This window comes from Diuraphis noxia, unplaced genomic scaffold, assembly GCF_037042655.1.
Source record: "Diuraphis noxia isolate RWA-SAM2 unplaced genomic scaffold, SU_Dnox_SAM2 contig0001, whole genome shotgun sequence".
Classification (NCBI taxonomy): domain Eukaryota; kingdom Metazoa; phylum Arthropoda; class Insecta; order Hemiptera; family Aphididae; genus Diuraphis; species Diuraphis noxia.
The window spans coordinates 56,924,379-56,938,718 of NW_028301711.1; the positions used below are offsets into that span (position 1 = coordinate 56,924,379).

General features: G+C 29.1%; 1 protein-coding gene across 1 annotated transcript in view; it reads left to right on the top strand.

Moving 5' to 3' along the window:
* The window catches only part of LOC107162706 (uncharacterized), an 83,960-nt gene that overhangs the window by 19,125 nt on the left and 50,495 nt on the right, over nt 1-14,340 (top strand). The window contains exon 2 of the mRNA XM_089230802.1: nt 4,917-5,197. Coding sequence (XP_089086928.1) covers nt 4,917-5,197 — 281 coding nt within the window. The remainder of the gene's footprint in view (nt 1-4,916; nt 5,198-14,340) is intronic.

Genomic DNA, 14,340 nt, shown 5'->3' on the forward strand with positions numbered 1-14,340 from the left:
AAATCCAGCGTCTAGCTGTGCCACATTATTAAATATTTAACAAATTACAAACCATTTAAAACACACCAATTGTAATTTTTTCCGCCATTACGCTTTTTTTTTTCACGTACCCCCTCATACCTTCTTACGTACCCCCAGGGGTACGCGTACCACCGGTTGAGAAACGCTGCTCTAGTAGAAAATTTATGAGTGCCGTAAAAATTATGAACGGTTCTTTTAACAACTTCGCTGTTAAAATTATATAGATTAGTAACATACATTACTCGTTTGTAAATTTTTCTGGGTGACTTGAATGAAGTAGAGAGTCTGTCATCTTCTTCTAATTTTTTTCTTTCCGAACAAATTCGCTTGACACTAGAAACGTTAACACTTCATGCTTCGGCAGTTACTTCACGAGTTTTACGAAAAAAAGTAGCAAATGCAGGATGATTTTTGTGAGTAAACAATACTTCTAAGTAATTGTAAATGGTAAAAATTACTTTTTTCGTTTAGGAATGAATATCATGTCGAGATTTCATTATAAAAGTATTGTTATAAATTTATAACAAACTACACGACACTTAGAAAAACAAAATTGAACAAAAACTCGTAAAAAACTTATTAAACTGGCAAATCGATAAAACGCACACACAAACTCACAGGTCAACGATTGTGGATATATTAGCGTATTATGACCATCGAGTAAATAAAATTACGGCTACTACAGACTTCTATTTTCCTTAACCACCCGGTACAGTTACCTAAAGGAATGCAGCCTGGTTATATGTATTATATAATTCAAAAGGAAGGATCATATTTTCGGCACATATTCGATAATCAGTGTTATTTTATTCGTTTTATGGGTGATGAAATTGTATGGTCATACTGATTTCATATAGTTTATGCCACCACCACGTGTTGTAGTACATTTTATAAGAGTTAAAAAAATTCGTAAAAGTAGAATGCAGAGACGCGCGTAAACAAACATTAGTTGACTTTTAAAATAGCACGCCTGTTCGAATGCGAATATGTTTCTCGCCACTTTGGCAACCGGTCCTCCTAAGGTGGTGCTACTGCACGACGAAAGTTGCGAAGTTGTCAGCGCCACCGTGTCATCGCGCGTCGCCGCTGACACCTCTGGCCTGTTGTGACCAACGTCGCCGTTTGGAGTGTTTGGACTTCGTGGAGTTTTTTCCACGCGTCCTTCTCCATCGCATGGTTACTTAATTTTGTGTTCCAATTTTATGCGACGGTTGTCGCCGTGTCGTGCCTCTACAAAAGTTGTCTTTGTTCACCTTTATTGGTGCTCGCGTTATTCGCGATATTACGGCGTGATAGCCGTGCAGCTACTTTGGTTGTTCGAACAAGACGTTTTCTCACTGACATCAAGTCAACCAAACCACGTGGTCCCGATTGTTCACTGTCCGACGTTGGTTATCGTCCTGCGGATAATACCAGTCACAACCGAAGCCACTACCGTCTTCGTCTGTGTGTGCCATTTACGCCCTGGACGTGACTGACAGGCGTATTATTTCAAGTCGCGTCGCATTTCCAGCGTGGATGAGTCACTTTGGCCGTCTTTCACCATAATTTCATTTCGCAGTTGTCGTGGTCAGTGGTAACGTAAAGCTCTGTTCTATATAATAGTTATTGCAACCTCCATTTATGGACGGAGAATTTATATACTAATTAGCTATTTGACAAATTTATTATTATATTTTGTTGTTATTTTGTTCATTTTCGGGCGCCCAAGAATTTATTTACTACTATACAGGATGTCCCACAGAGATCTGACATTCTGACAAATGAAATAACTTTTGTTTTAATCAATATTTTTTAAAAATTTCTTTTAAATATAATCCATAGACACTTGCGCTACATTTTTAGAATACATTTTTTATTTTTTAATACTGAAAATAAAAAACTTAAAAATTGATAAAAAATTTTTTCGAAATATTCAATATAGCCAATTTGTAAATTTGATTTTCAGAAAAACTTATGTGGTAAAAACACTTATTTAAGTCAAAAGGCTGATTTTTTACAATTTTTTTGAATATCAATATTTTCTTTAGGTAAATTATAGTAATTTATAGTTTATACATCACATATTATTAAAATAAATACAATAAAAATAATAATTAGATTTTAACATGCACTTATTTAAAAATGTTCTTATAAAATATTTAAAAAAAACTTAATTATTATTTGAAATTACAAGGTTTCTAACATAAACTAGATCGTAATTTACTTAACGAAAATATTGATATTTAAAAAACTTGTAAAAAATCAGCAATTTGACTTAAATAAGTGTTTTTACCGTTTACATTTTCCTAAAAATCAGATTTACGAATTGGCTATATTGAATATTTCGAAAAATTTTTTTATCAATTTTTAAGTTTTTTATTTTCAGTATTAAAAAATAAAAAATTTAAAATTTATTCTAAAAAAGCGGGTAAGTCGTGGATGTCGCTCTGCTGTACAGTAGCTTACTGTAATGGATGGGGTTAAATTTGAATGCAATGATAGGTATCATTGTATACGAAAAACGATTCTGAACGGAGATGATTTGTCAGTCTAGGATATATTATATTTAAATATTGTCTTATATTCTATTTTGAAACGAATATTTTATTTTTCAATTAAGACGCATTTTGCATAAGGCATGATTAATCAATTTTTCCAAAAACATTGCATGTAGTTATCATAATCATAATACCTTATATTATCATAGATATACATATACCTGCAGTGGCGCACACTGGAGGGTTCAAGGGTAGCAGCTGCTACCCCTGATTTTTTTGGTGGGTAGGTGTGTGGGTGCCCTGGGTGCCCTCTTTCTAGGGTTAATGTCTTTGAATTCTTTAACTGCAGGGACTAAATCTTTGTGTGCCGCAAAACCCGTTCCTAATTGACGTTGCTCAGTACAGCCACCGTAGAAGATAGTTATTTCGTTAATATTTATCGTCCCTGTATTGGTCCATCTAATTTCTTGCAATGCTGTTAATTTAACTTTATATTTTTCAACATCATTCACTATGTTGTGAACTGTTCCAGATTTATATAGTGTACGCACGTTCCAAGTTCCAAAAAAGTCATTTTTCCGTTTTCCAGTCGATTTTCCAAAAACTCTGTCCCGAGGCAAATTTGTTTGTTCCTGAACAAGTTGTTCTTTACTAGGTAGGGTTGTTAGCCCTACGCTAAACCCCCTACCAGGAGGACCGGGCCACACCAACTAGTTAAAGTCAGTGTGGGGCTACTGCAGTGCACAATGTTGTGCACTGGGCGATGGGCGCGCCACTTTCCCTACGCCTGAATTTAATATGCATAATTATAATAATAATATACAATTCATTTATAACGAGTTAATTATATTGATACTCATATAATGATGTATATAAACAAATATAATATGTCTACGGTTAATGTTCTGGCACTGTCTGGTTCCTACGGAACCGGCGGTTCCTCTAGCATTACGGGTGACGAGCAAGGTAAGAGGTCGGGTAACACCGTTAATCCTAACTTGTCAATGTAAATAAATGGTAAACGGTCACATTGTACGGTCTATTGTTTAAACTACATAACACAGACACTTTGTACGGTCAGGTAAATCTTTAGATTGCAAAACGTCAACAGTTTGTACTGATATATACATTAAACATTAAGTATAATATATTAATGTACATACTGTATATTTGGTGTAGGTAAAGTTAATCGTGTTAGTAAATATTTTTTTGTGTCAAAAGTTATTAATTCTTTACTATCATACTATAAGGTGTATTATATAACCCAGTAAATACTTCATAAACTTCAAAATATGAATCAACATAAGGAATATTCACATACAAATCGTTCTGCAGAAAAAATATCAGTAATTGAATCAGCAATTATAGAGAAGTAGGTAATCTGAGTTTTTTTTATTGATTTTTCGAGTTCATGCTATATATTATATTGAATGACATTATTTCTAATATTTCTTTCTGAATATCTAGACCAAGCTAGTTATTTTTCTGTTGTATCAAATATCTTAACTGAAACATCTATACATATTTCTTCTAATAAAGAAATAAAATATCCATAATTATTATGATAACATCTAATACTTAATACCATCTAATAAAGGTATCACAAAGTACTTTTATTTTTAATAAAGCTGTAGATACTGTAGATGCAACAATATATTTTATTTGGCGTTTGCCCGTCTTAATAAAATTTATTTGAAAGTGTGTCTTAAACTTACTTCGTTAGATTTAAGTTTTTAAATTTTCCCTGGTGTTATTGTTTTGGAAAAGTCTTTGATATTTTTTTGGGAATTTAGAACAGCCATTACAGGTATGTATTACGTGTAACATATTTCAACATTTAAACTTAGTAAATACTACAATATTGAATTTATTATATTATAATATCAATGTTTCTCATGTTAGTATGTTACTGTAAACTATTACAAATTAATAACTATACATTAATACTGTATTACTGCGACAGTCGTAATCAGTATTCAGTAATCATTAATTGCCAATTGGACCCTAATCGTAGACGACATAAACTGTAATAACTTATAAATAGTCTAATGATATTGGAAGAATTAATAATATAGGATGTCGCGAGAACACTATCCGGGACTGTTGGAACTTCCCATTGTAATTTGATAAAGGACTCGATGTATTTTGTTTAGGTCTTAAGGCGGCGGTTCTCGGTCTTTTTTGTTTCATGTCACCTATAACCACTACCCAGTAATCCAACACTTTGTTTCTCACCCTAACATAAATATATTAAACAATTTAAATCGTAAATTTTAATAATATGTTATTGTACCTAAAAGCTTAAAGCACAACATACGTCTCGATTTTCAATACAAAGAATAGGTTTTAAAATAAATATCGTGTTTTTTATTATGCTCTCGCTATTTTTTATTCAAGAAAACAAACTTTTTTCAGATGGTTGAAACCAGAAACCGTTGATGAAATGAAGTTCGTATCCAAAGATGTTTTATTGATACGAGCCGGAAAGTCGTTAATATTTTATGATGTTTGTACGCAAAAAGAAAATATCTTAATTGTAGACGGTCAAGGTGATGAAGAACATGATCTACCTTTAAAAAGCATTGGGTGTGTTGATTGCTGTGATATAGATTTGTTAGCAATTACTGAACAGCCACCAATACCTAAGGTGGTCATATGTTTATACCCAGAATTAAAAGTGTTGGCAACTCTTGTTGGTATGTATGGAAAATATAATATATTATGTTTCATAAAATAAATCTACTCCTATTATGTGAATGTAATTTGAAGCAAAAAACATTGATGTAGATACTTACCTATCTATGAATAGATTTTATAATCAATGTTATTATTTGAAATTACCTAATACGGGCAGTTTTGAGTTCAGATAGCAAAAATAACATATAGATAAATATTAGATTCCTCGGTAAATCAATATCTAGATTAATATGAAGATAGAATATTCAATTTTTATCTAGATAAATATTTAGATAAAATTTTTTCATCTAGATTTATAACTTACAATAGTTAATTTGTATTAATGCTTGTCATATTATCCATTCTTGGTTGAGTAATTGATTAAAGGAGGCAAACCAGGAAGGCTCGTTTCGTGTCAAAAATATATTACTTAATGAATAAATATACATATAAAATATTTTAATACCTATAAGTAATATTTAGCATACAATAAGTACCAATTTCAACGTATAACAAAATATCAAATAACCAACATCATGGTTAATTACTAATTATTGTAATTAACAGATATTTTCTGGTTTAAAAAAACTAGTTTATATTTTTATATTACATTCAAACTGCAAATTAAAATATAAATACTAATATTTCTCATCAATCTGCGCTCTATAGGGAGTCGCAATAATAGTATCCACTACTCAGTCCCACGGATTATAAATGTATAACCACAAACTATTATCTAATTGATTAAATGAGTGTGACCATGACTGACCAAATTTTAGTCTAGTGACTAGTATCTGGTAAAATTATTGTACAAATAATATTATTTAATAAATAAATTAAATTGGGAATTGATATTGTCAATACAAAATAGATGTGCGTGTGTATTCTTGCCGGTCGAGAACTATATTTAGTATTTTCCACATTATTTACCGATGACGTGTGGTGGGGTATAACAGTTTGTATTGATATACCGATATACGACCGCTACAGCGTCTGCGGTCGGCGTACGGGTGCTGTTGTTAATTCGATAATAATGAATACGTCATTAAACATAATTGCGTAGTATCATATTATTATAATATTTGATGAACAATGACTAAATGAAAAACGTGCATTATAAAACGAGAGATATTTATGTAGAATTCCATAACTTAAATCTTAGATACCAATTATATATTATGTAATTTATAAATTTATTCATTTAGATAAGATAAAGGTACCTAATTTTCATCTAGATAAATGTATCTTATATACAACTCCACTGACTACGAGTACAGTGCAATTTATTAATAGTGAAAGTAAGCCTATTTTAAACTTAAATGTTTTAATTTATAATTATAATGATAATAGAACACCACACATTATATTAATATTATAACATGCGATGTATGATTTAGTCTAATTATTGTATTAGGCGATTGGGTACCGGTCATAATCAAGGAGTTGTAGGTAGGCAATTTCTGGTTTTTCGCTGTTACGCCTTGTCGTTGTGTGTGTACTACGTAGTAAGTGAACATTAGTGTGTGTTTTTATCTTACACCCTCCCGTCATGTGGGTGCAGGTCATTTAATAACAGGTTTTCCGTTTTCCATGGATTCTAATTGTAGGATGAGTATGAAGTTGGACACCCCCCCCCCCCCCCCCACAACTTTGTCACACCGAATTCAAAACACCAAAGAATAATTGTAAATTAATTGCAAATAATTGTAATTTAAGTTTCGTTAATTGCAAATCATCCAGTTTTGAGTAAATTCAAATTCAAAATAAGGGGGCCAACTTCATACAGCCCCCAACACTTTCTCCAATCACCTTCGAATTACTGCCAATTAACTGTAAACAGGGTATGCCGTTTTAAACATTTTGTTTAAACAATTGAAATTAAACATTGTGTGTTTAAAACAGATTGTTTAAATCATGTTTTTTTACGTTGTATGTTTAAAAATGTTTTTTTATAATTCTTTTAAAACTTAAAAAAAATAGGTACCACATGTTATTATTTAAATAATTTTTGTAGTATGTAATAGCTAACAAATTACATTAATTATGTTAAATTATAATTCAAATTTATTTTTATTCTATTGATAATTTAACAGTCCAATTTATTTATTCATTTTAAAAATGCATTTACCTATAGTATATTAGTATATTATTATATAGAAGTATAGGCATATACTATACCAATAGTGAAATAGTGAAATAAATTTATAAATGACATTTCATAAGATATATTTTTAAGTAAATTAATAATCACATTATTGACTGTTTTGCTATTATGAAAACCATAACATAGTAGCTACTACCTATTGATTGAAAAAAAAACATACAACTTATATTAATTACTTAATACTTTCTAAAATACTATAATACAATATTTGATTTATTTCAGTCTTCTTTAATTTTTTTATTAAGTCTTTTAGTCTTGGCAAGATTATAAACTGGTAGAAGCATAACAATAACAATTTGAAAAAAAATCTTTAACTTTTTATGTAATAAGTTAAAAAAATAAATAAATAATAACTTTTGTCAGATAGTACATAATCTGATAACAGACTATAAACATTTTTAAAAACTAATATAATATATAGAATTATAAACTTATAATATGCAAACATGAAACAACTATTAAGTATTAATAATTAGTTATTTGTTTAAATGTTTAAATATGGTAACCAGTTTTCCTGCTTTTTGAATTCCCAATCGATTTCTAACTTTTGAATGAATGAACCCAAATGTTGAGAATACTCGTTCAACTCCTGCACTAGATGCAACAGCCGAATGCAGTTGCATATTTAAGGATAACATTTTTTCAGAAATATTATTTCTTAATGCTAACCACCATGTTATACTAGAAGTATTATTTAAAGCATTATTGGAAAAAAGATAGTCTTTAAACAGGGTTGTCTGAGCTTTAAATTTTAAAATTTCAGACATAATTTCAGTATGGTACTCTAATACATAATTCATTCCTTGGTCCATTTCTTCCTCATTGAGATGTTGACCTTTATACTTTGGATCAAGTATATTTGCCAAATAATGGCACGGTGTCATAACGTTTCGTAAAATGTTGAAATGTAGATTGATCAATTTTACAGTCTTGGAGCAATATTTCAAATTGATTTCTCAAATCAATCCACACTTCACTTACTTCACTAAGAGTACATTTATTGCTTTGAGTTTTATCAAGAGCAACAGATATTTTTTTCAATATTTCCAAGAGTCCTTCTGCATTCGATTTGATTTGTAAGTCATTTACTTTCCTCGATATGCTTGTATCAATAGCTGCCCTATTTTCTCGACAGACATTAACTAAGATAGGCCAATTAACAATATATGATTCTAGACAATCACAATATGTGTTCCATCTTACATCTAATGGTAGAACGAGTGACTTTCCTCCAGCTTCTTTATACTTGGCATTGGCAAAGTGTGTATTTCTGAAGTATTTAATCACTTGTTTTATGTGTTCATTAACATCTCTTAACCGAATATCTTTTGGGAACAAATGCAAAATATGTGATGAACACCCATATGTGATAACATCTTCAACTGAAACATCAGTTTCAGCATGAGCCAAATCTTGTCACATACGGTTCATATTTGCTGCATTGTCCGTCACTAAACTTGTAACTTTACAACCAAGTTCTAAGCAGGCTCTTATCCCATCAATAGCTACCTCTAATAAGTATGTTGCATCATGTCTATTATCAGTTGTGTCTATGGTTTTTATTAAATGAACAGAGTTATCTAACACATCAGTCACTACTATGTATGTAACTGGTTCATGATGCACATTACTCCAACCATCAATTGACATACATACAGTTTTATTTTTCAAATCATTTTCCATTGAACACAAAGTGTTTTTATAAACGGTATCAAGTAATTCATTGGATATTGCTTTATCAGTTGGTAATTTGTATCCTGGGTGTAACAATTCAACAAGTTTTTTGAATTCAGAATGGTTTACGGTATTGAATGCAGTATTGGTAGAGAATAAGAATTTTGCAACTTGAATATCAAACTTTTCTTTGTCCTGTTTACTTGTCTTGCAAACAAAAAAGTCAATATTAGAGTTGCACCGTTTAATAGTGGAACGGCCTGGTACTTCTTCATTTACTATAATAGGAATGGAGAGTGAGATTAATATTAAGTAAAATAGGTACTGAAAACAGTGAACACATAGAACTGATAGAACATATAAGTTTAAATTACCTGATTGATCTAATTCTGAGACCGCTAACGTAATATGCATGTTTTCAAACTCATTTAAATTGATCGTATCATCTTCGTCTGTTCTTGGCTGACACTTGACTAAATGATCCTTCATTCTTGCCACAAGAGCAACAATATCTTTTTTACAGTACTTACATATAGCTCTGCTGCATTTTAAATTTGACGTTGAAGATAAAGATAAACCATCTAATCTTTTTCGACTAAAATGTTGCCACACACTATTTAAACTTCGACCTCCAATCATGTTCGTTTAGTTTTTAAAATATGTTTGCTTTACTAATTTAGAACATTAACATAGACTGTCACTGTTTGAGACTTGTGTCTTTGTAAGGTACTGATTCTTACCAGGGTTGCCACACTTTCAAATCGAATACTCGTATCAAAAAATTTAAATACTCGTACATGTCATATAAATTCTCGTACATGATAATATCATGTATAATACTATATTGTGATATCATTATCAATAATATCAGTGTCTAACACGATTTAAAATATACAGGTTGCACAACGACCTACTCGTATGTTTAATATCGTCCCGCAGTAGATACATTATAGTCAATAAAATCGTAGATAGATAAAAACACAATATTAGACAGTATTATATTATATTAAAATCCACTATTTTAGTATACAATATTATCAAGATACTATACAATATATATGTTACGGTCCAGGTGGATAAATGGTCATTGTAAACACTGACTGGACAAAGTTTACAATGTCCAAGTTATTCAAGCCAAGTAGATAATTATTCACATAAACCAGGCATTGTATACAACGGCCAGTACTACAGGTGCCAAGTGAACAATTATTTTGATGAATATATATTATAATGAACATTATTTAATAATTTTATTTAATATGTTTTTAAGAAATTTGATTAGTAAAAAAAATGGAGAATATTAAAAAGTTCTTCGTTATGTACGTAATATTTAATTTGGTTACCTTCATTTATTGGGACAACAAGTCTTTTCACATTACAGACTTTCATTGTATCATACTTCTTAATCAATTTATAATCATTTGGAATTTTCGTTTTTTTTGATTTTAATTCTTTCAAATGTAATATAAGTTCATCATATTTAATTTTACTTAAATACGTACTGTTAGGTTTTTTAAAATCTAAAATATTATTTAAACGATTAATAAATGTATTTTCCATTTTAAAAACTACACACATAAAATATACTACACAAGTATAACACATCATTAAACAGTGCGGTCCCACGACTCGTGTATTTGACGAATATTCGGTATTTGTGGATACTCGCCAAGTAGTGGGAATGGAGTACTTGTACGAATATTCGGTATTCGCTATTCGTTATTCGTCATTCGCCACCTTCCCGCGGATTGTCGGTAAATGTGACACGAGTCAAAGAGAATTTAATTACTAAAATAGATCTTATTATATTATTATAATTATATCTTATTATTCTAGTATTCGTGGATATTCGTTAAATGTACGAGTTGTGGGAATGGTCTACTTGGCTATTCGTATAACTTGCCGATTATTTGAGTATTCGTGGATATTCGTCAAATACACGAATCGTGGGATCCCGGCTTAAGATAAATTACTTCGACAATACTTTAAAATAACTAATATTAACATTGCCCACACCAGTTTTAGCATTGTATACAATGACTAGACATTGTATTACAATGACTAGTCTATATGGGAATTGAATATGCATTATTTACTTTGCCCAAATATCTTAGACATTGTTTACAATGTCCGGGCATTGTATTACAATGACTGATTTATCCACCTGGACCGTAACATATACATAGGTATTTAATATTATGTAATACTTTAGATTTATTTAAATTTAAGAAGAGTGTAGCATTGTATGTATTGTTTATTTATTTATTGTTTGGTCAATATTTTTGTATAATTGTATGAATACAATAATATACATTAGATACTTCCTAAATATCACAGTCATATTATTAAAAGATACCTATATTTTTAACAGTTTATACATGGATGTAATTTTTTATTTTTTTTTATTTTAAAGCTTTCAATATAAAATTATTACAGCTTGACAATTAAAACTAAAGATACATTAATAAGAAACGGTACAGGATAACGAAAAATAAGTCCAATATACATACATACTAATAAGACTAAAAACAAACAGTGATTAAAAAAATTAACAGAAACTGAAAACTATAATAACAAAAAAAAAAAAAAAAAAAAATTTTATAAATTAATGAATGAATAATGAATAATATATATATAAAAAAAGAAAAAAAAAAATAAGCAAATTGAATAAGCGTTTAAGTAAATTTAAATCAATATAATCAAATTAAGAATCCAGCATTTTCGAAGAATTTCAATATAATAATAATAATGACTCTTGAAAAGGAATTAAGGATAATTGAAGGTATGGATGTAATTTAATCCATTAATTACACATTTTTCAACAGTAGGTACAAATAATCATGTTTTAGTTATAAAGTTGTGATTTAAAAATGCCAAAGAGAAAAAATATCAAAAGTAGTAAATAATGAAATTAGAAAATCCATAAAACATTAAAAGTATCTTAATTTTATGTTGAATTTAATAAAATGTATTAACTTATTAATAAAGGTTTATGGTAAAATGATAATAATTAAAAATTGTTTTAATAACAAATAAGATAAAAATTTTCGATATTAATATAAAATAACTCCATAGTTAACTTTTTGTCTTTGTCCTTCATATGAAAATATGAAAATAAAATATAGTATAAATAAGGTATTAAATAATAATGTCTTCTGTGAAGTCATTAGCAATATTGGTATCAGAAGATGTGTACAATTGTATTGTGTGCCATTTTTTGGTACACATTTAGTTGGTTCAAAGTTGACACAATTGAAATCAGATTCTCTACCACCTTTAACGCATTGCTTAGTATGTAGTAGACCAATAACGGTTTCAGTAAGCAGTCGGGATCTTAATTTGGTTTTTATGCAGTTGACACTTGAAAAAATGCGTTCACAATCTGCATTAGAATGAGGCAAGCTAATAATGTTTAGTGCAAAGTCACAAAGTTCTGTGAAACATTCTGCTAAGAATTTCTTACTGATTTACTCTAGTAGTTAGTACTGATTACTGATAAAGTGATAACTGAGTATCATAATATTATATTGTCTAGCGTTGATTACATAAATTCCCTTGATATCCCCAACACTATGACCACCTTCGAAAATAAACATTGCAACATAATAACATACATTATTTGTGTTCTATCGTTGTACCCAATCGAGTACTATACTTCTATGTGCAATTTCACATCGTCCTTTCAAAGTAAATTACAACAATTTTTTTCTTGTTTTAAAACATGTTCAAAACAATTGAAAAAACACAAAAAAAACAATGGAAATTAATAAAAAACTGTGTTTTTTTGTTTAAAATGAAAAACACTGTTTTTTCCCGAACCCTGACTGTAAATTAATTGCAAATAATTGTAAATCGAGTTCGCTAGTTGCAAATCCTTTTCTATATTTTTTACGAATTTTTCAAATTTTTTAACCAGCTCCTCTTCCCCCATTCCACTTTATCAGCTCGACATTTTGTTATCTGTTACTGTAATAACCACGTAAATGATTTTTTTTTCATCAAATTAGTGACTTACTCAATACTCTAATTCAATTTAATTTAACAAAAAATTTTTTTTTTCAGTAGTATATAAAAAAGTAGTAGTATAATTAGGTAAATTAATAAATTGGAAAAAATAATCAAGATATTGTATTTGTGTTAAAACATTCTTAGATTTATTTGTTAGTATGATGGTTAATGTGAAATATATTTATAAATTTAAAAATTTTATATTATTCTTCAACAATATATACAAGAAGGTGCTGCGGCTTTACTTTTAATTTATTTGCGTTGACATGTGATTTAATTTTTTTTTGTAGATCGTTATGTTTCCCATTCACCATTGAATCTTCTTATATGAGACACATAATGACCATATCTATAAGATACCACACCATGAAGTATATAACTGAAACACCAATTTATTAATTTTATGACTGTTTATTTATAGATATTTTATTCAAAAGTACGTAGAATACCAACTATATGGCCCAACTTATTTTCTTTGGCATAAAATATTTTAAAGTGTATGAATTATAAATCTTATAATTGCCATTTTATTAAATTGCTGTGTATATAATATTAAATATTTTTTCAGATAAGTTTTATTAGTTATCTAGTTAATAATAACTTTTTTCGATATATTATGATTTAGGCTTATATATTTTATATATTATACCCCTTTTGCATCCATGTTATAATTTATAAATAGTCTATGCATTTTTTTAAACAATTTTTAACTTATGTTTTGCATTCACTTTTAGTTTTGTAGGAAATTTAAAAAACAAATTGACTTTTATCATCAAATAGTGAATACATCTTGATGAAGATGTATTGACATAATTCCTTTGTTGATGAAGCATTTTTATCACATTCCAAGCATACGTTTATCTTAATATTGAAATATTTCTGGACACTCGTTTCTAGAGTTTTAAATCTTTCCTTCAGTCTTACAATAATTGTTGGATAAGGTACAGTTCTAATAATAACACTTTTACAATTTATATTATTACATTCTATGACGTGTTCATAAGCTGATACAGCGTCTTTTAAAAGACTCGTCACTATGAATAGTACATTACAGGTACAATCTATGATATAAACACCTGTAATTCCTGTGTCTTCTTCAAAAATGGTATTAAGAATTTTTAGTCCTTATGAATAATAGCTGATGTATTTACAGTAACCAGATTTTTGCGAAATTCTAAAAATTGGTTCTTTCTGTTATCTATAAAATGTTTATAAAAGGGATTATTCAAATATGCCATAGCTATAACTGTTGAAACCGAATCAAATGAACAAGTGTTATTTACAATATAACTATTTTTATTGATGGGTATTGGTGTT